General features: G+C 57.5%; 2 protein-coding genes across 4 annotated transcripts in view; both read right to left on the reverse strand.

Moving 5' to 3' along the window:
- Positions 1–546: 546 nt before the first annotated feature.
- Positions 547–7888, reverse strand: CHMP6 (charged multivesicular body protein 6). 2 transcript variants are annotated; one of them, XR_011145187.1, is made up of 9 exons: positions 7773–7888; positions 5183–5292; positions 4956–5043; positions 4323–4409; positions 3411–3476; positions 3104–3184; positions 2071–2125; positions 1318–1431; positions 547–1104 (listed from the first exon to the last, which is right to left on the reverse strand). XR_011145187.1 is itself a non-coding variant. In XM_068978021.1 (8 exons), the coding sequence occupies exons 1-8, from the start codon at positions 7833–7835 to the stop codon at positions 1376–1378; spliced, it is 606 nt and encodes a 201-aa protein (XP_068834122.1). In that variant the 5' UTR covers positions 7836–7888; the 3' UTR covers positions 547–1375. The 2 variants fall into 2 exon arrangements, 1 of the variants encoding a protein (XP_068834122.1); XM_068978021.1 differs by having other exon boundaries at positions 547–1431.
- A 10091-nt stretch (positions 7889–17979) lies between these two features.
- The window catches only part of RPTOR (regulatory associated protein of MTOR complex 1), a 321928-nt gene continuing 318921 nt past the window's right edge, over positions 17980–20986 (reverse strand). For both annotated transcript variants that reach the window (XM_068976432.1, XM_068976431.1), the window contains 3 exons: positions 20575–20691; positions 20179–20308; positions 17980–19514 (listed from right to left, as the gene is read on the reverse strand). In XM_068976432.1, the coding sequence (XP_068832533.1) occupies positions 19446–19514; positions 20179–20308; positions 20575–20691 (316 nt within the window). In that variant the 3' untranslated portion in view covers positions 17980–19445. The remainder of the gene's footprint in view (positions 19515–20178; positions 20309–20574; positions 20692–20986) is intronic.

A 20986-nucleotide genomic window follows, 5' to 3' on the forward strand; every position in this document is an offset into this window, starting at 1 on the left:
ACTTGTCTGCATCCTACTGTGCCCTCTGGGTGGAGGGCATGGATGTCCCCTGAGGTGGAACACCCACCTCTCCCTCTTTGCTGTTGCCTGCTTGCTCCCTGGGGCATCTGGCCTCCCACCCTAGACACAAGACTCTAACCCAGAACCCCTCACCCTGGAGACACTAAGCTGCACAACCACCCGGCCACCTGCCATGGGAGTGACACGAAGGGTCTCTTCCCTTGAAAGAAACCACCAGCATCCTTTCTAAGGGAGGAAGGGCCAGAGTACCACCCTGCACCTTGCTGCAGGCCGCTGCCCCAGAGGTGACCGCCAGAGCCTGGAGCCCCGGCCTGCTTTCCACCCACAGATGGGCAGGGCTAGAACCGCACCAGCTCCTGAGTCCCCAGGGCCCGCATGGCACTGACCAAGTGCCCCCAAGTGTCCCAGGAGGGTCAAGGGGCTGTGTGCCAGGACCAGAGACAGGAGCCCCACTAACCCCCGCAGGCCTTTCCACAGACCCCAGTCCACAAGGCGGCAGGCTGTATGGGAGTCAACTTTAATATGGGGCTGGCCTGTCTGGGGGCTAGGAGGGTCCACTTTGTTTTCTTGTTGGGAGTGAAATCTCAGGGAGATTGTCTTAATTCCAAAACGAATCATGAACTAGGGAAGGCATTTCCATCCTTCCCAGTCTCCGCTTGGCTGCTGACAGCTTGGGGAGCCTCAGCTGGACCTGCTGGCCATCCTGGAATGTCCATCCTGGCAGGACTGGGCCTCGGTGTAAGCCCCAGAGAAGGGGGGCAGGCAGAGCTCTGAGAGTCAGCAATCCAGCAGGCACGTGCCCCTCCTGATCCACCACCCCCAAACGCCAACACAGAAGCAGAGAGGTTTTCACCCCCAAATCTGCATGGAGTGGGCATGTCAGGGAGCCAGACCAAGGCAAGGATCCCTTAGCCAAAACCCCCATGAACTAATGAGAGCAGCAGGAAGAAGCGGAAGGGCAGGGCGGGGAGGTCTGAGGTGCCTTGAACAGAAGACAGCGCTGTGGAGACGCTGGCCCGCGGAGCCTCACGACCCGGGTCGGGTGGTGTGACCAGCACCAGGAGCGTCGGGCTTGGCCGTGGCCTGCGGGAAGCACAGCTTCAGAAGCTGCCTTTGGCTGGAGGATCTGAATGTTGCCATTTAATCCAGAAATGAGAGCAGGACAGCAGCGCCAGGGCAGTGCTCCACAGAGTCAACCCGACCGGGAGCCCTGTGCGTGCTGCGCGCTCCGTCAGCACCCGGCCCGCCTGGCCCGGCGCCCGCCTCCTGGGGGCCCAGTCAGGGGTGGCCACGCACCCAAACTGCGGGCCCCAGTCCTCTGAAGTCCCCGAGAGTCCCACGCGAGAGGGCTGCGTTACGAGGCTGCCACCAGTTCCGCCTGCCTGGGCCTGGCTTTGACGGGGACTTTCTCTGTGGAGGAAACAAGAGATGCCTGTCGCGTACAGAACACCCCACAGGCAGGAACTTCCCGAAGAGGACAAGAGGCGGCAAGGAGCCAGGTCGGGGCTTGGCGCCCTGGGAGGAGCGGGCACAGCTCCGGGCAAGGCGAGGCATACACAGAGGCCGGGGGGCTGGCAGGCAGCAGGCATGGGGTGCCGGCATGCGGGGCAGCGCAGCAGCGGGCGGGCACCCTCCCATGGACCCCGGAGAGAGGCCAAGGAGCAGCGAGCCGAAGAGGTGTCACGAAGGCGGATTTCTGAAGGCGCGTTAAGCGATGCCCCGGGGAAGGTCATCCCAGCGACGAATCAGGGACGGCGGGTCCTGGGCTGGACTCGGAAGAGCCCGCACAGCTAAATGTGCCTTTTCCTGATGCTTTGGGACTCGCCTCTCTGAATGGGGTTCGGCTCTTATGAAGTTACCCAAACCCCTCCGAGGTCTGGGCCCAACCCCAGGGCAAGGCTGCACTCCGCCTGAGGTGGTGCCAGCAAGCACCCAGCGGGGAGGTGGGACCCGACCCTCACCAAGGAGGAAGGGCAGGGCCCAGCGGCCCGGAGATCATGCTTTGCTCTAGGAGGCACCGTTCTCCAAAGGACATAACAAGGCGGGTACCTGGGATCTTCTCAGGAAGGGGCTCTGAAGGAACCGCTGGCAGCTCTATCTGCTCCTGTGGGAGACAGAGGGTACAGGCCATGAGACACTCTCGCCTCATCCCTGTCCTGGAAAGGACAGCATCCCGTCCACTTGGCTGGTCTCAGCAGGAGTTTAAACGGCACATGACACCGCAGCACACACCTTGGCTTCTGGCATTTCTGTCACTCAGATCAGTGGCCACAAAAGGTGACTGCTCCCAATGACCTGGACCCTGAGAGGTTCCCCGCCCAGAATTCTGTTCTGAGTCTGGGCTGAGGGCTTTGAAACAGGTGCCCATGCAGGTCAGGGGCCACAGTGGTGCCCCAGCTTGGCATGGTGGTGCCCGGGAGCACCTGTGGTTCCTGGGTACAGAACCACAGAGCACGGGTCTGCCTCTCGGGGCCCGGGAGGAGGTGTCAGCGGACAGGTGCACGTGGGGGCCCACAGGTGGTGAGCAGCAGCACTCAGGACCTGCTTTCCCATGGCCAATGGCCAGCGGGGTGGCAAGCTGGTGGGCACGGTGTGAATGTGGCTCGCTGAGGCAGGGGCCCCCAGAGATGGAGACGTCCTCTGTGAGGGAGCACAGCTGGCCAGTTAGAGGCCTCCAGGCCAACACGTGGTGGTGGCAGCTAGAGACTCACTACCAGAGGCAAAGAGCCCCCATGTGATCTAAACCTGCCACTGCCCACTGGGGAGAAAGGGGCTGAGGGAGCCAGGCGAGCCAGCCTTTCGCTCTGTACCTGGTTCACTCTCACACTTGCCACACCTGGGGGACAACCTGCAAAGTGTTCTTTCCAGGCCAGTCCCGCCCTGCGGCCAGCCAGGCGGACGGGGAGAAGGGGCTTCGGTTTAAACAAATGCCAGTTGTCTTAGGGAAGAAGTAAAACCAGCTGTAAAACCAGGGCTGTGGGCTCGAGAGAAACTCAAGGCCGGTGCTCACCGAGGCCAGTGAGCAGAGGCCTCCCAGGGGCCCCTCCACTGGAGCCTGCTTCAGTCCCGGCACTCCTGTTACCTGAGTGATGGCGTCTAGCTCCTCCAGGATAGCATCTTCATCCTCCTGAGTGAAGCTTCCTGCCAACAGTTCATCTATTTGCTGCAAAAGGAGGAGCAGAGGTGAAGAGCGTGGCTGGGCTAGGGGCGGGGAGAGAGGTGCCCCCTCACGAGGAAGGAGACAGCCCCGGCCCAAGGCTGCTCTCCCTTGAACGAAGGCAGGCAGCCCCTGTGTGGCGTGGAAAGGCCTGGCCCTCACGGGCAAGGTGGGCCGCTGGCCACCACACGCCCTGGCTGCCAGACGGCAGCCCCGACACGGCGACACGTACCCGCTGGTAGTCCACGGCCTCCTGCGTCTCGTCCAGTATCCGCTCCACCTCCTCTATGGACATCACCTGATTGGTCACAAGTTTTTGAGTCTTGTCAGTGAAGCATGCGACAGAACCCCCTTCGTGAAGCTCACCTGCACTGGCAGCGCACATGGCCTTGCCCCTCTGTTCTTGTTTAAAGGAAGCCATGCCAAGTGGGATATGGTTATTTATGTCCATAAGTAACAGCTTTGGTTATTTATGTCCCCGGCAGGGCCTGTCCACACAGGCACGGAGCTGTTAGACTGGTCTTTTCAGAAGCCTCAACTGACCTTCTCAGACCCCTGCTGGCCCTTCTCAGTGGACCTTCTGGCACCCAGATCAACCTTAGCAGTAATAACAAACATAAAGTTTTCTCTGGCCACATGACTTGATTTGTTTTGGGTTCAAAGCAACACCTTTGCTTGACTGGTCCCCACACTGGACATTCAGAAAGGCAATGTAACCTCAGCTCTCTGCCCAGCCCCACCTGCCATCCACTCATCAGGAACAAGATGGGGTGAGGCTGGGGCGTGGCCTCTCTGCACCTCACTTCTCTTTTCACCATCCACCTCTGTGCTGCTTCCTGAGACAGGGCTGTGTTCATCTCCTCCAGGAAGTCCTCTGATTAGTTCACCACACCCCTCCCCCACTCTGAAGAGGCTATTCTCTGGTCACGCTTAGAATTTCTGGATCCAAGTTGTAGCTGGGGTCCCTATTCTCAGATCAATATTCCTGAGCTTGTCTGTCTTACTAGATGGTCAGCCTCTCCTGGTAATGACTGACTTTCCCTCATGCCCAATGGCCGGGGTGCAGCTGTGGCCTCAGGGACAAGTCCTCTCCTTGGTCCACTAGGCTCCCCCTCCTCTCTGCCCCCAGCCCGCCAAGACTTACCTGGTGCATCTTATTCAGACACTCATTTCCAATCTTCAGCCCCTCGATCACTTTCATTTCAATCTGGGTGAACTCAATACTCTGGACCTGAGGAGGAGACCTGTGTGGTCAGGGGCCCGCCTTCTCTGCCACCTCACGCAGACCCACGACGGGAGTTAGGACCACACTGTCACCAAGACTGACGGTCTCTGCCCTCCTCTTCCCTCTGTCCTTTCCTGGTGCCCTGACCACCAGCTGGGTGGGACTGAGAGGACCTGGGAAGAATCTCTTATCAGACTGCTTATAACAGCAAAACTATCAGTAAATGAGCACAACCAGAGCGCTGCGCCCTGAACCCAGGTTGCTTGGGAGCCTTCTGCAGATCTTAACACCTCTTCAGTCATTGGGGCAGAACCAGCCCCCCATCCCCACCACCCAGAAGAGGCCTAGCCCCCCAACCACAATCCTGCAGCAGCCAACCTGCCCCAGCCCCTTAAGAGTATCAGGCTCCCAGTAAAGCTTCTCCTTTGCCTCCAGACCTGACCCATTCCATAGCCTCTGGCTGAGGGTCCAGGTAAGGAAAATGGTGGGTTTCAGTTCTCTGAGGGGCCTCTGGCCTACACAGCCCACACCCCTGACCCCCACTAGGCCTACCATGGTCTCCAGGCTGGTGATCTGGTTTTCTGTCTTGTCCAGAAGCTGCTCCCGGTATCGCTTCTTCTTGAGCAGCAGCTTGGCCCGTCTGCGAAGGGGACCCAGCAGTCACGGCCATTGGATGTCCTGGCCCAGCACCGACCAGCCTCCCCAGCCTCCCCCACGCCCTGCTCTAGGCTGACAGGGGATGGCTTCCTCCCCCCCCACACCGGCGCCACCCCACTCACTCCTTCCTGCCGTCACGCAGGAGCTGCCGGGCGACCTCCCGCTCCCGCTCCAGCTGCTGGGTGATCCTCTTCTGGTACTGCTTCAGCTTGTCCCGCTGCTGCTTCAGTTGCTGTTGGGAAAGCAGGCCTTGTGTTGGCACGGGCCCACGCAGCGTTGGGCACTCGCTGGGCTACCTAGTGCCCAGGAGAGCGGGCACAGAGGCTGCCAGGGACACCGAAGGGCCCCCCACAGGCCGGGCTGCCCCAGCTGCCACCCATGGAAGTGCATCCTCTGAAACAGAGCTCTCTGTGGGGACCAGTGTGCCCTCCAGGGCGTGTGGCGCACTCCCTGGAGACATTCCTGGCTGGCCCACTGGGGATACTGCTGGCATCTAGGGGGTGGAGGCCCAGGATCAGGCTCAATATCCTACAAGCCCCCAGGATCCCCCCCAACCCCAGGCAGCGAGGAGTGTGAGCACTGGTCAGGGAGTGTGGCCACCACCTCCAAGGTGCAGAGACAACACAAAATCATTGGTGAGGGCCACCTGAGTGCCACCAGCCCAGTCCAGCTGTAGCTGGAGAGAGGGGCCGTCCCTTCCAGCTTCACCCCTCTGGGGATCTCAGCCATTTGCCATCAGCTCCCCAACTGTTGTCACTTGCCACTATACGTGGGTGGACAACAGACGGCGCATTGAGGCGATGGGTTCACATGACCTCACGAAGCACCTGGCACCCTGGAGTCCTGTCCCAAAAAGGATGCAGGGCCATTTACATGCCTTAGCCTCTCCTTCCCTATTTTAGGTCATTTACATTTCTTCCAAATTCCGTCATTTCAGTTGATGCTTATGGTGAGCACCTGCAAGCGTGGGTCACTTCTCCGATGGAAGATGATGTTTTCAGGGTTGGTTACCAGGAGTGAGTTAAGTAAGTCAAGGGTGTGCACATCTTTTGGACTCAACATGGTGAGAAATTAGCCCCCGGCATGGACATGGTCTAAAGTGGCCGCTCCATAGCTCCCTTTTTAGAGGCCATCTGCCCCCGTGCACTCTGTGGTTGGTGGCTCAGGGCAGCCACATGTCCTCTCCAGGCTGGCATGAGAGATGTCCGCTGACAATGAGATATCACCCCATAGCCAGCCTACCAACCGGGCTCAACTCTGACTTGCTTCTCTTCCATAGGAGCTGAGCACCTACCCTGCAGGCGGCGGACAAAGTGTCAGGCAAGAGCCAGAGGGAGGCAGGTGTGGCCAGGCCACCCCTTTGTAAAACAAGCAGTCTCAGCAGAAGGTCCCGGGGCAACTCAAGGTTCCTCAGCTCAGCTCTTCATCCTCAGAAAACATCAGGCAATACTTTGTTCTGTGGTGTGCCAACTGAGTTGTTCCTGTCACGACCCCACCGATGTGTATCCTTGACAACAGAAGGAGAGCTTCGGGAGCTTCCTGCTCAGCCAGAGGCCCAGAAACCCAGGATGGAGGCCAGCACATGTGGGGGACCGGACCCTGACCACAATAAAAACCCAATGACAGCTGATATTCTCCAGTGACAAACAGGCCTCTTTTTCAAGGGGAACTTCAGTTAAAAAGTTTTATAACTTCTGGTTTCAGAAGCTACAGTAAAACCACCCTGCCTCCCCCAAAAAAACAACCTGCCACTTGAATTAGTTTCTTTCTTAGTATCAAAAATTACGTACTCTTCCTGCAGAAAATCAGAAAAGAAAGCGAAGGTAGATTCCACTTACATTCTAGGCTCTCTCCTTCCTGAAACACTTCTCTGACAAAAATGGGTTAGTCTCAACGCGTCATTTCACTTAACACACCACACGATTTTTTCCCTAGAAGCTGACTTTCATATCAGTGCTCTCCAGAAAAAGATGCTCAGATCCACAGGTAGAAACAGCAACATCACCATCATCTCAAACTTTCGAGGGCCAGGAGTGGCCTGGAGACAAGGGCAGCCCACAAGCTCGGGGCCAATGGCTCGCTCCTCAGGGGCCGCGCAGGTTGTAAGTTTGACAAGGACTGGGACAGGTGTTGAGTCCAGCCTGAGTCCTAAGCACACAGAACACGACCGTCCCACAGTGAGAGTGTTTGCTTAGATCCCCAGTTCTGGGAGCAGCAATGACGCCCCACTGCCAGATCATCCCCTCCCCACGACCTCCCACCTGAGTCTGCCACGCAGGCCCCGAGCCCGCACCGGGTCGGGGCCGGGGGCTGGGAAGTGGTCTGGGGCTGGCTCCCGTGGGGCTGGAGTTTAGAAACCCCACCCGCAGGCGCGGACTCGCCCACGGACAAGGTACAACCACGAGACAGTACAACGAGGGCCCCGCCTCCCGAAGCACAGCTCAGCCACACCCGGACCACCTACACCCGCAGCGACAGGATTCGCTCAGACTCGCTGGGGACCGGGCCCGGACATGCTCCCCAAGGGGAGCCCACTGCGCATCGCCCCAGACGGGCTCCGAGGCTGCAGCCCGGGCGTGAGGCTGAGCGGCCAGAGGGGCTGGACCCTTTGGAGAAACGGAGTGCAGCCTGCCGCCGCCCAGCCTCCGTTTCCCCGTACGGTCCGGGGGTACCCGGCCCGCGCCCACCCGCCTGCAGGGCCCGGCATCTCACCAGGATCGCCTTGTCCTGCTCCGTGACCCGGCTCTGCTTCTTACGGCCGAACAGGTTGCCCATGGCGGCCGGCCCGGCCCGTGCCCCGCCGCCCTGCCCGGTCGGACCCGTGCCCCGTGCTACACGGCTACCGTAGTCCGGGCCCAACCCACCCCGCTACGGCGGCCGCGCGGGGCCTGGCGCCGCAGAACGCGGAACGCGGCCGTCTGTGGACGGAAGCCCCGCCCAGAGAAGGGGCTGGACCTGCAGTGGGCGGGGCTCAGGGGCCCTGGATTGCGCGGTTCAGGTGCATTTCCAGAAGGCCCCACCCGCGCGGTCTTCAAGACTAGAAGTTCCATCTCCCACTACCGTGGGAAGCCTGCAGGGAGACCGCATGGACCGTCTCCCGGAAGGTCAGAGATCTTGTTCACAAATCACTGCCCCGCCGGCTCGGATGCACGAAATGCTGCATTTAGTGATGTTACAACCCTGATCTCTAGTGTCCACTGAACTGCCAACTAGGCAGCGTGCCCCACTGGTTCTGTCCTCCGGGCTGGTGGCCTGTCTCCAGGGGAGCCCATCTTCTGGTTCCGTGGTCCCGGCAGAAGCCTCCACGGGGCATCGAGGATATAGGTTGGGGTGCCACCCACACCTGCAGCCCTGGCTTCCACTCTTGTGTCTTGGTTGGCATGAGGGGTCCCAGTACTCAGCCCGGTTTGGTCGCCCAGGCTGAGCCCGCAGCCCAGTCTGCATGGGCCCCACCACCTTTCTAGCAGTTCTGGGCAGGTGGGGTCATAAGATGAGGTGTCCCATGGCACATGCTCAGCGCTCACCCCTTTCTGTGAAATGAACTCCTTGATCAGGAGCAGAGCTGCATGGACACCACTAGCGGCCTCCAAGTCCACAACAGTGCAGCTGGCAGAAGCCTCCTAGAGTGGGCGGAGGCAAATCCATATCCAGAGTGTCTATTCCAGCAGCAGTCTGTGAGAGGACTGCGTGGGGAGGAGTCAGCAGCCCTTGCTCTCTGGATAGATGTGCTTTCTTGTCAGGGGAGTTCTTATCCCCCATCAGATAACCCAGGTGTCACACAGGCCGCTCAGCTGGCGTCCCACAGAGCAGAGATGAGCCTTCCCTGCTGACTCCGCCTAAGTGCAGAGCCAGGGCAGGGGGAGGTTGTTAGGCAGCAGCAGTACCTGGCACAATGGTTCAGGCACTGGGGGGAGGCTTGCCAGGCATACTACCTAGACCCCCTCATGAGGAACCCATTCTCCCTTCTGTTCAGTCCTGGAACTGGGTGAGAGATCATGATTTTCCTCTAAGGTCCTTCCCATCAGATCTCTATCTCCCAGATCTGGCTGGTTTCTTAATGATCCACTGAGGCTTTCTGAGACTATCCAGCTTCTGCAGTTGGCCAGTGTCAAGGGCTCTCTGGCACCGTGCATTGTGACTACTGCGTGGGTTTGCTGCCTTTTCCAGTGACCTGCCCATGTGAGCTCTGAGCCTTGCACCTCCTGTTTCTCAGGAGAAATCAGGGCCCCTGTTTTGATGGCAGCGCCTCTACTGTCTTCCCTGGCCTGCAGACCTTGGAGGGCTTTTCAAGAACCCGAGGTCCTCACCAAGGGATTTCTTGGGGCCTCTATCCAGTGCCTGTGCCTTGAGGACACAAGGAGCTCAGTGAGTGAGTTGCACCTGATGAATTCATGTCGAGTCCTTATGTTGCACCTGATGAATTCATGTCGAGTCCTTATGTGTCCCAGCCCTTGGAGACTTCCTCTGTATTATGCCAAAGGATTCCTGGCATCTCAGCTGGGAAGTCCAAGCACAGATGAAAGCAAACAGTGTGGTCCAGAGTCTCAGGCGCTCATGCCCTGTCCAGCTCGCCCAGTGCTGGCTGCCATGCGTCCCTGTGAGGTTTCCCCGAGACCCTCCAGTGTGAGTCAGTAATTTCTTGGAATTCTTGGGATGTGCCCACCTTCCCCGGACTCAGCTGGGCTCTCACTGCAGTTATGGATCTGAAGGCAACATGGGGTTACTGGGTGGGGTCTTGAGGAGAATCAGTCTCCTCTCAGCAGGTCTCCCCCTACCTGCTTGGGGTGGAGTCTTCATGAGCAGGGGGTGGGAAGGACACTTCAGATGGGGAGCAGGGTCGCTTCTGCTGGCAGGCAAGGCTTGACGTGATTATGAGGGGATCAACATCAGCCCACTCAGCTCTCTCCATCTGACTCTTTCACACTGACCTGGTGAGGCTGAGAATTCAATTTATGTTGTAATCCTACAGAATAGAACTGGGGGAATGACATCCAGACACAACAGTCCTGCTACAAGAAATGAGATTTTCTTTTATAGTAGTCCTACTTCATGGGAAATAGATGGGGAAACAGTGCAAACAGTGTCAGACTTTATTTTGGGGGGCTCCAAAATCACTGCAGATGGTGATTGCAGCCATGAAATTAAAAGATGCTTACTCCTTGGAAGGAAAGTTATGACCAACCTAGACAGCATATTCAAAAGCAGAGACATTACTTTGTCAACTAAGGTCCATCTAGTCAAGGCTATGGTTTTTCCCATGGTCATGTATGGATGTGAGAGTTGGACTGTGAAGAAGGCTGAGCACCGAAGAATTGATGCTTTTGAACTGTGGTGTTGGAGAAGACTCTTGAGAGTCCCTTGGACTGCAAGGAGATCCAACCAGTCCATTCTAAAGGAGATCAGTCCTGGGATTTCTTTGGAAGGAATGATGCTAAAGCTGAATGAAACTCCAGTACTTTGGCCACCTCATGTGAAGAGCTGACTCATTGGAAAAGACTCTGATGCTGGGAGGGATTGGGGGCAGGAGGAGAAGGGGATGACAGAGGATGAGATGGCTGGATGGCATCACGGACTCGATGGACGTGAGTCTGAGTGAACTCTGGGAGTTGGTGATGGACAGGGAGGTCTGGCGTGCTGCGATTCATGGGGTCGCAAAGAGTCGGACACGACTGAGCGACTGAACTGAACTGAATACATTTTCTGCTTTTCGGACTCTATCTTGAACTGAGAATTTAAAGCCCCTTGCTTGTCGTTTCTAAAAATGAAATCTTCCCAGTGTGGTCAGAAATCACTCGCGTGCCCCACAGCCCTGATTTCCCCCAGGACGTTGCTTTGCAGCTGCTTGGACTCCCAGAATCTGGCTTTGGGGAAATGCTTCCTTCCAGCTCATCGCAGAAACATGTGTGGCTACAGCATGCCGCCACTACCTGTGTCCTATTCGCCACAGGCTGTGGTAGCCTGCTCTGGCTGCCATGACAAATTACCACAGGCTGGGCCTCTTAGGCAACAGAAATGTATTGTCTCACAGTCTGCAGGCTGGACGTCTGAGTTCAAGGTGTCGCAGGGATGGCTCCATCTGAGGCTGTGAGGGGGAATCTCCAACCTTCTGTTGGTTGTCAGCAAGCCGTAGTACAGAGAAGCATCACTGGACTTTTCTTCCATCTTCACGTAGCCTCCCTGTGTGCCCGTCTGTGTCCAAATTTCCCCTTTATATGAGAACACCAGTCTTGTTGGATCAGGACTGACATGAATGACCTCAATTAACATGTTCACCTCTGTAGAGACCCTCTCTCCAAATCAGGGCATAGTCTGAGGTGTTTGGGGTTAGGACTGCAACATCTGAATTTTAGGGGGACACACAGTTCAGACACAATAATGAGATGATCACTGCATACCATCAAGTTTGGGATTCTGTCTTCCACGGTCTCTCTCCGGGACTGACTTCTGGGCCTAACTATGCATCATGGAAGCCTCTGTAAACAGGCACCTCTCTGGGCATTTCAAGCAGGAAGACGTCTATTACAGAGAATCAGTGATTCAAAATCAGGGTAGCAGGAATGAAGGCCAGGGGTCCCATCACTGGATCTTGGAGAAGAGGGAGCTTTCTTAGACTTGAAAAGAAACTCAGGGCCCAGTGACACCCCACCCCACCCCCATTTTGCCTCACAACTACCAAAGCCCAGTCAGCCGCCCCTGCACCTCTGCCACCATCCACAGTTTGGAACACTTCCTACTGGAGGAAACTAACCTGGAAGCCCGATGGGAGGACCTCTAGGGAAGGTGACAATGGGGTAGCCCTTACCTGACGCGCAGACCCAGGGAGCAGGTGGCGTGCAAGTGCAGCCTTGTGGGCTGGCCTGCCGTGTGCGCTCAGGCGTCAACAGGGTCTTGCAGGCCTGTGGATGGCGGCCCAAGGAGCACGTGGCAGGAACCTCCACCAACTCCGGTGGCCATGAACGACTAGCGTGGGAAGCCATCCGAGTCCCCTTGCCCCTTGTCGCTCTGCGGCTCACATTCACCATCCACTTCCTCTATCCACCGTCTCCAACCACCTGCTCCTTCCAACTTCTACGCCTACCGATCAGTCTCCGCTGGGTGCCCACCTTCCCAGACTGCCAAGCATCACTCCCAGATAAGGGCTCTGATTGGTTCCCTACAAGCCAATCAACTGTGGCCTTGCTGGTGTAATATCCCCGCCGGAGCCAATCCGCAGAGGGGAGGGTGGGAGCTCGCGGGCAGAGTGGAGGGAATTTCCTCCAAAACAGGCACTTTTTGAGGCCCCTAAACACCAGGGTTCTCGGATAAAGCTTCACATGAGAACAGGAGTCATTCCGATGCCTAGTCGGTCCAGACACATGGGAAGGATGAACTGGGGGATTGGCCAGCAGTACACGTGCAGCATGTTAAGAGCTGGCAGGGTCGTGGTCAAGGGTACCCAGGGTTAGGGGTCCTGGGGGGTCAGACTATGGAGGCGGTGACAGAGCAGCAGAGAACACGGGGTTAGCCAGGGAATCTTCTGGAAGAAGTCAGAAGGATTCAGGCCAAGTCCCAGGCATTGGGTGTGAGCCCAGGAAATGGTGCTGAAGACACAGATGAGGTGTTGGTAGGACCAGCTTCATGGACGCTACGTGGGCACAGAGGATGGGGCATCCCAGGTCAGTGCCGGTGGAAGCCCCTAGGCGGGTGTCCTGGGACGGGGGACGTCCTGGGGAAGGCGGGAACTCAGAGGGGCTGCATGGAGGGCTGAGGAGAAAGTGCTTGCCTTCTGGTAACCCTTGGGGGACCCATGAGTGGGGACGCTGGGTCGCGGCGGATCAGAGGTTGAGACGGCTCTTGAGGGCTTGAGAGCAGATAAGACGCGGGGCCAGGGAGAGGGGTGCAGGGCCGCGGGGGCGTCCACCCTTCTTGGAAGCCTAGCGCCTGACCCTCAGCCAAGCTGCGTCCGGGTAAGGGCGAGCCCCGCGGCGGCCACGCGGTGGCGCTGCAGGACAACCCGGAGGCCGTAGGACAACACCTGGGCCAGGGATGTGGGCCGGCTTCCCAGGAGGGGGCGGCACCGGTACCCGTGCCCAAGCACTCCACATCCCAGCTCTGGACACTCAGGCACCCCCACACCTAGAACCCTGCACTCTGCACCCCACACCGGGTACTTGCTCCCAGACACAAACTTCTTGTAGCCCAGCACGTGTCACCCCACACTCAGCATCTCAGACACCTCACCCTGTGGGGGCACATCCCGCCCGCATCCTAGCACCTCCCAGGCCCACACCCAGCACTGGCGCAAGTCCACCCCTTGCACCGGCTGGGGAGGTGCAGGAAGGTGGGTCCAAGAACAGCCTGTGAGGTCAGGGGTAAGATCTGCCATGAGTCTGCCCTAGCTTGGAAAAGCCACATTCTTTGAGCTGTTTTGCAGATACGGAAACGTCCACTAAGTGGAAGAAGTTAACTGTATACTGCCCATAAGCATGTAGACACCAGACCCACTGGAACCAGAAGATGGGTGATGTTGACTCCCAGTTACCTATCAACCAATCAGAAGACTGTCCATGAGCTGATCATGTACCCCACAACCCCTCTCCCTCACCTGGAAGCCTGTAGGGAGTTTGGGCCTCTTAAGCACTAGCTGCCTGGGATTCTCTGCTTGGCACCTGCTGCCGCACTTGTTTTTACCATTACTTGGTGTCAATAGTTCGACTTTACTGTGTGCGGGAAACAGACCCAAGTTTGCGTCTTTGGAGAAACGTCTGTTTCAAGTCCTTTGCCCAGTTTTGAACCGTTTGTTTGACCTTTGATTGGTGAGTTGTGAGAGCTCTTTATGAGTTCTGGATATCAAACCCTTAAACCCTTATCAGATACATGACTTGCAAATATTTTCTCTGAAATCTTTTTTCTGCAGATTATTATTTTTTTACATCCTTATGTCTTTTGATGCACAAAAAGACATTTTTATGAAGTCCAGTTTATCTAGTTTTTCTTGTGTCAAGCTTCTGGTGTCAAATCTAAGAATCTGTTGCCAAGGTCATGAAAATTTACCTCTATTTCCTGCTCCCCTCTCCTTAGGAGTTTTAAAGTTTTAGCTCCTGTATTTATGCCATTGATTGATTGTGAGTTAGCTTTTGTATGTGGTGTGAGGTAAGGGTCCACCTTTTGTGTGTAAATATCCAGCTGTCACAGCACCATTTGTTAAAAGACTATTCTTTCCCTACTGAGTGGTTTTGTCACCTTGTTTGAGAACCAGTTGCCCATAGATGTCTGGGTTTATCCTGGGCTCTCTATTCTGTTCTATGCTAGAACCACTGTAGAATGATTACTGTAGCTTGGTACTAAGATTTGAATCAGGGAAGTAGAAAGACTCCAACCTTTTATCTTTCAAAGTTGTTTTGGGGACCCTTGTAATTCCATATGCATTTGAAGTTTGATCGGTCCAATTCTGCAAAAGGGTCTTTAGGATCTTCTAGGACCTGCATTGAATCTGTAGATTGCTTTGGGGAATACTGCCATTTAATAATATTGTCAACCCATGAACACAGAATGTTTATTTATTCAGGTCCTCTGTAATTACTTTTAGCAATGATTTGTTGTTTGGTGTGCAATCTTTCATCTCCTTTATTGCATTTATGCCTAGGTATTTAATTCTTTTTGATGCTTTTGTAAATGGAATTGGCCTGTTAATTGCCTTTTCCAGGTGTTCAATGCTAGTGTGTCATTTCTTTCTTTCCCCAGTGCAAAAAGTTCTGGTAAGGAGCAAAAAAGACAGGAAACCCACATGGGTTCTGCCTGGGCTTTGGTTGTGGTTGTTGCTGGCAGCTGCCACCTTCCCTGTGGAGCTGGGATCACTCCCTCCATAGGCTGCAAGGGCGGGAGTCCCGCACATGGCTCGGTTCCCTCACAGATTACCCCCCAGGCCATTCCTCCTGCAAAGCAGGGCACTGTGGGTACTGGTGACAAGTTCTGGGCTGCCCCGCATCATCTCCAGTCCCTCCCTCACAGTTGGGGGCCTCTCTGGGAGCCCCCTTGCCTTGTATCTGGCGTGGAGGGCTCTGCTGCCCCAGAACCTGTACCCACCTCGCCTCCCTCCTCCCGCCCCCTGGTGTCTGCTCTACACTTGGGTAGAGCATCTCCTCTTTCATGGCCTCTCCTCCTTCAACCAGCGGCAGCCCCGGGATAGGTGAACTGGACACCTCACCTGGGTTCCTGATCCTCAGCTGCTTGTCCCAGCTGCACACTTTTGGGCCCTGGCGGGGGTCTCAGGACATGCCTGCTGGCTGTCCCTTTAGGGGACACAACTGGGCCCATCCCAGTTGCCACCCTCCCTCTGGCGCCCTTTCCCTCACCTGTTCTTATCCTACGCCATCTTCACCTGCCCCAGGCCAGGAGGCACTGGGCCATGTGGGCCCTCAGCCAGCTTGTACAACTGAACCCGAGCAGCAGAACAACCTTGAGAGGCCAAGCCCTCTGACTTCTTCCCAAAGGACCCCTGTAAAAACCCCAAGATGGAGACAGTGGCCAGCCGGCCTTATGGTGCACCCAGCCCTTGTCTGTAATTGTTTTTCCAAACTCGTTCTGTAGGCCCCACGTCCCGAGACTGAATCACTCCCACCCACCTGCATGCACATGCTTCACTGTGTCGCCCAGGTGAACACACCTTTGCTGGGAATTCCTGGCGCTTCTGACGTGCTGAAGCGTGGTGTCTGCATGGGGTTGAGGACAAGCCTACGGCCAAGTCTCAGGTGGTCCTGTGCTGAAAGCGGCTGAGCCAGGAGGGACCCACAGAGCAGGGCCTCCCTGAGCTGGTCATCCTGAGATAACACCGCCCCACCCTCTCTCCCCTCAGCTGGACGGCTGTCCCTGCATGGCCACCTAGGACAGTCGTCCTTGGCTCCTGGCTGGCAAGCTGACACCGGCCCCGCGGTGCTGGTGGGCTCTTTTCTGGCCCCTTTACAGCAGCCGTTTGGAGCCAGTGAGTGGAGGGTGTAACCCTGGGTCTGGCGCCCTCTTGTGGTAGCTCCAGCCACATGCCCATCTTTCATTTTTATGAGCACTTGATTTGTATGCAAATCCCGGTGACAGAATAACTGATGCTAATGGGAAAAATATTACTCTCTCTGCTGAAGCGCGCCAGGTGCAGCTGAGTAAGTGCTGGGTATCCTTCTTGTTTAAAACAAACTAATTTAATTCAGGAGTTCCAGCTGCTGAGACCCCAGGTTTCCATAGCAACAGTTCCCCTTCCCTCTTTGGAGTGGGTGCTGTACTGGGGAATCCACCCGCTTTCCCACAATCTCCCTCACGTGCCAAGGCCTCAAGGCCTCCTCCTGCGGGCCTCCCCACAGGGGAAGCTTGGAATTCCTGGCTTGGAATGCACAGCTCTGGAGAGCAGGGGCCCTTCCCTGCTCCTCGAGAACAGGGATGGATGTCTTGCTTCCCATTTCAGTGACCCCTCACCTTCTCTTAGGCCACCTCCGGCATTTGGGGTCTCTGCTTGGTAGGCAACTTATAGACAGAGAGAGTGGTCAGCAGAATCAAGTCTCTCAAAGAGGCCCACATCCTAGTCCTGGGAGCTGTGACCCTCTTAGGTCACGTGGCAAAGGGGATTAAGGCTGCCAATAGCAACTCGGATGTGGAGAGATTGTCCTGGATTATTCAGTGGGGCGGTGTCATTACAGGGTCCTTGAAAGTGGGGGGTGGGGGGTGGGGTCAGAGTCTGAGTCAATGTGACGCCCTGTGAGAAAGACTCCAGCTGCACTGCCAGCTCAGAAGGAGCAAGGGGCCACGAGCCAAGGGATGAGGGCAGATTCTAGAAGCTGGAAAAGGGGGAAAAGTGATTCTCCCCTGGAAGCTCCAGAAGGAACCTGCCCAACTCCTTGATTCTAGGTCCGCCGCGGGGCTCTCCAGGCCCAGGAGGGTGAGTCTGTCCTGGCTGACACGTTTGGGGTGACTTGTTGCAGCTGCCCTGAGGGCTGACACAGGGGCTTCCCTGGCCTGGGCCCAGGGGGCGGCTGGTCTGCCTCATGCCTGAGTCCTGGCTCCTCTCTTCCCCGTGTGCCCCCACAACCGTGCCCGTCACAGCCTGCCTGGCCTCCTCAGGGGCTGGCTTCTCGTCCTCGGCCGGGTCAACCCCATCCAGTCTAGTGAACCCGGTTCAATTCCTGTCGCTCCTTGCGCCAGTGTGCATGGCTGGCTCCCAGTACCGCCCACCTCCCCACTCACCACACCTGTCTGCCAAGTGAGGTTCCATCTTGAGGCCTCGAGGTCAGGATGCCGGGTGGGACCCTGGTTCCTGCTACCACCCACCCAGTGGGTGTGGCTCTGGGTGAGTTACTTCACGCCTGGGGCTCCATTTCCTGTCACTAGGGCGACAAGAGCTGGGACCCAAGCTGCCTCTAGGGAGTGGGACCCCTAAGGCGTGAGGTGCATTTAAGGGGCTGGGACCCCTCAGGCCTGTTGGTGTGTCAGTGGGAACATGGGCTCCAGCCCCCACAGGGGAGCCAACCCTGGACCACTAGGTGGGCCCGAGGACTCACAGGCTGACAGTGGAGGACCCTTCAGGCTGGGATCAGAGGGGATGCTGGCTGAGGAAGGAGTTGGGGTCCCCAAGCTACAGGGTAAGTGTGGGAAGATGCATCCCCAGGACAGAACCCAGATGCAGCCTTCTGGCTTCTAACTGTGGGTGGTAAGTGAAAAAGACACAGGAAGTGGCAAAGGGATTCCCTCTGGGAGCCTGGGCTCACAGGCAGAGTGGGGTGACCCCAAATCTAGGGCCTTCTCTTGGGCCAACTGTCCAAGCCACAGGGCTGGGGCTGTGCCCAAGGGGGCCAAGGACCAGGAACCACCACCTTGTGCCTGGAGCCCCGAGGGCACGGAGGACTTGCCTTAAAGGACAGCGCCTCCAGCCAGCCCTCTGCGTATTTATCTTTTATTAACAGTTTATCCTTCTTGCTTTTTGTGTTACAATTCCATGTTTCATCAAAGTCTTTCAGTTCTCATTTTGATAAAATAAATAGAGATAAATGAACCCTTAGGTCACACTCTCTCGAGCCTCTGTAACTTCATGATTGAATTTTCGCATCAGACCTGTGAAGACAGCCCACCGCGGCCCCCGCGCTTGGCCTGGAGATAGTTTTGTCTCAAAACAAACAGAACCACACGTGAGCTCAAAATGTGGAGTGGAACTGCTCTGTGAGATCGGCTATGGGCAGTCAGCTCGGCATCTGTGGGTAGAGCTCAGCTTCTGGAAGGTTCCCAAGTCGCCCTGTCTGGAGCACTAGGTGAGCTGAGCTTTCTGCGGCCTTCCCTACCCGCACGCCGCTCACTCACCCAGCACACGGTGGACACCGTCCTGGAACCTTCTCAGGGGAGCAGTCACGGCCAGCCCCAGGCCCAGCCCCGTGCCCTGTCCAGCCCCCCCCAGGTCCACAGCACGGCTCTTTCTCACATTCCCACTATTATTGGCCTCTTACCGGCAGAGTTAACTAAGCCAGCTCACTCCTCTATCTCTGAATAATCCTGATTCCCAAGGAAAATGGAAAAAATGATTTTCAAAATATCATCATTGTGGTTGTGTCTTGCATTCCAGGCGTGGCTGCTTAGGGCCCCACCACAGATGCGTGCGTGCAACGGACACGCGTGAAGCTGCCGCCTACCTGGGAGCCCTCTTGTGTCCCTTGCAGGTGTGAGCTGCCCCCATGTGTATGGGGACAGAGGGTTGGGGCGGGCCCTCTACATGTGCTCATGTGATGCGTGTGGGGCGCGGGTGGGGAAGCCACGGTTCCCTGCACCGGCCGGGGAAGAGCAGCACTTGAGAGAAACAAGCCCCGTGGCCCAAGGGACCTGCCTCTCCTTCCAAACCAGAGGCCCTCCTGCTGACACTCAGACAGGAGGCCTGCCTGTGGGGAGGGGTGCGCTCGGGCTCTGACGACTGGCCAGACGGCCTGGGGTGACGACCAGCGGGTGGCAGGCCACCTCCATCTGTCCTTCGCTCAGTCTCAAGCCTCCACCTCAGCCAGCGGCCTCGGACCACCCCAGGAGCCCACGCCGGCAGGGACGCAGCCCCAGGAGCTGGCTTCCGTCTGGTTTGGGGACTAATGCTTGCATCACTTGGGAAATAAGTGTGTTATCCCCTTAAGAACCTCAGACGACAACAGGACAGGTGGGGACTGGAACGTACAGTGACAGTGTCCTCGGTCCGGGAGCCGTGTCTCAGCAGAGCAGCGACCGTCACACCAAGGACTCCAGCAGAGCCCCCTTCTCTGGGCTCCTGGGCATGACAGCGAAGACAGACAGACAGACAGTGCAGGCCCTCTCGAGCCCTCAGCAGCCAGTTCGGGCCAGTGTTCAGGGCAGCGTGGTGGGTCCCCTATGTACACGGCGGCCTGCGGGGAGGGGCCGCTATCTGACACGCTTCTCCACCGAGTACACGGAGATGTAGTAGTCGTTGCTGCCCACGGCCAGGTGTGGCTGCGGGAGGGAGGAGAGAGCAGGGGGTGAGCATCTGGGGGCGGTGTAGGCCAGGCCTGGTCACCCCAACTCCGCCCGCAAGGCCAGCGTGGAAATGACGGGCTCCTGGGCCACACAGCTCGTGCAGATTTCTCACCTCCGCCCTGTCACAGGGAACCCGCCCGCTCCGCACACCGCCCACGTTTTTCTTTTCAGCATGGCTCCCCAGGGACAGCTCTGGAAACCTCATGCCATGCGTTTTGGCAGAAAGCCACAAGCCAGGCTCCTGGGGAGCCTCGCGCTGCACACAGGCAGGTAGGGAGAATCCTAATTTAAAACACAGCAGCCCCCAGCCACATGGCTGACTGTAATTTAGGATGGCGCCGTCACCCAGGTCATGGGGTCTGGGCTGCTCCTACCCCAGTGGACTTTTCAAGGGGAGCTTTCTCTGGGGCTGGGGTCTATGCAGGGGCCAGCGGGGTCGCGAAGAGCGGGACTACTTCATGTCTGCACTGAGTGACAGGGAATTTGATGCTGCTTCCAGAGGGAGTGGTCTCGGGGCTATGGCCCCTGGAGATCCTGGGGTGGCTGACTGTGGTGAGGGGCGGGGGCCTCTGCCTGCCGCTGCTAGCGCCTCCCCATGCCTCCCGAACCCCCAGCCCTTGACGGGGGCAGAGACACAGACCCAGTGTGGGTGGAAGGCCAGGCAGCTGATGGCGCCGACCCGCTGGCCCATGAAGCCGTCGTAGTACTTGATGTGGTTGATCAGCTCTCCACTGCCGTTGTAGATGGCGGTGAACTGGTTCATGGAGCCGCTGCACAGGAGAAGGCCTGGCGGTCAGTGCGGGGAGGTGGGCGTGTCCATGGGGAGAGGGGGCTCCTCTCTGGTCACCCCCACGAGGGGGCTTGAGCCTCAAGGGCTGTGAGGCCAGGCAGCTGAGGAGCAGCAAAAGGGCCCCACACTCAGTCCCTCCACCCAGCTCTCCTCCACAGGTGTGGGGGTGGGTCGTGGTGCCTGCTGTTACACAGGGCCCGGGAGCCGGCTGGGCAGGGCGGGGGGCAGAGAAGAGGCAGCACCTACCATGCAATCAGGTTTGCCTGGGGGTGGATGTCGAGTGCCGTCAGCCCCTTCACAATCTGCAGGATGTTCACAGACTCCGGCAGCCGAGGGTCAAAGAAGCGCACGTCCCCGTTGACGCTGCGGGAGGGGGTCGTGGTGATGCTGGGTGGGCATACCGGGGCCCCAGGATGCACCACGTGCAGTCAGGGGCCGTCCACACGTGCTATTCAAGGCCATGGTCCCCTGGACCCTCAGAGTGTCCAGGGAGGCCCCTGGATGGCACATGGGCCCACCCTACTGACTCTGGCACCAGGCCTGCTGCTGAGCCCTGGGGACCCCTCCCTACAGTCAGAAAGGGCCTAGCTGCTGAGGCACACAGCAGGGTGAGCAAAGACCTGGGGGAGGCTGTGAGTTATTTGTTCATTTCCGGCCA

The sequence above is a fragment of the Capricornis sumatraensis genome, chromosome 8, assembly GCF_032405125.1.
Source record: "Capricornis sumatraensis isolate serow.1 chromosome 8, serow.2, whole genome shotgun sequence".
Taxonomy (NCBI): Eukaryota; Metazoa; Chordata; class Mammalia; order Artiodactyla; family Bovidae; genus Capricornis; species Capricornis sumatraensis.

Bases quoted from the DNA above. Each gene is read 5' to 3' on its own strand.
- CHMP6 (XM_068978021.1), bottom strand. From the start codon at position 7,835: ATGGGCAACCTGTTCGGCCGTAAGAAGCAGAGCCGGGTCACGGAGCAG. The intron at 3,477-4,322 runs GTAAGTCTTGGC...GTGACCAATCAG, and splicing joins GTCTGAATAAGATGCACCAG to GTGATGTCCATAGAGGAGGT. The intron at 3,185-3,410 runs GTACGTGTCGCC...CTCCTTTTGCAG, and splicing joins AGGCCGTGGACTACCAGCGG to CAAATAGATGAACTGTTGGC.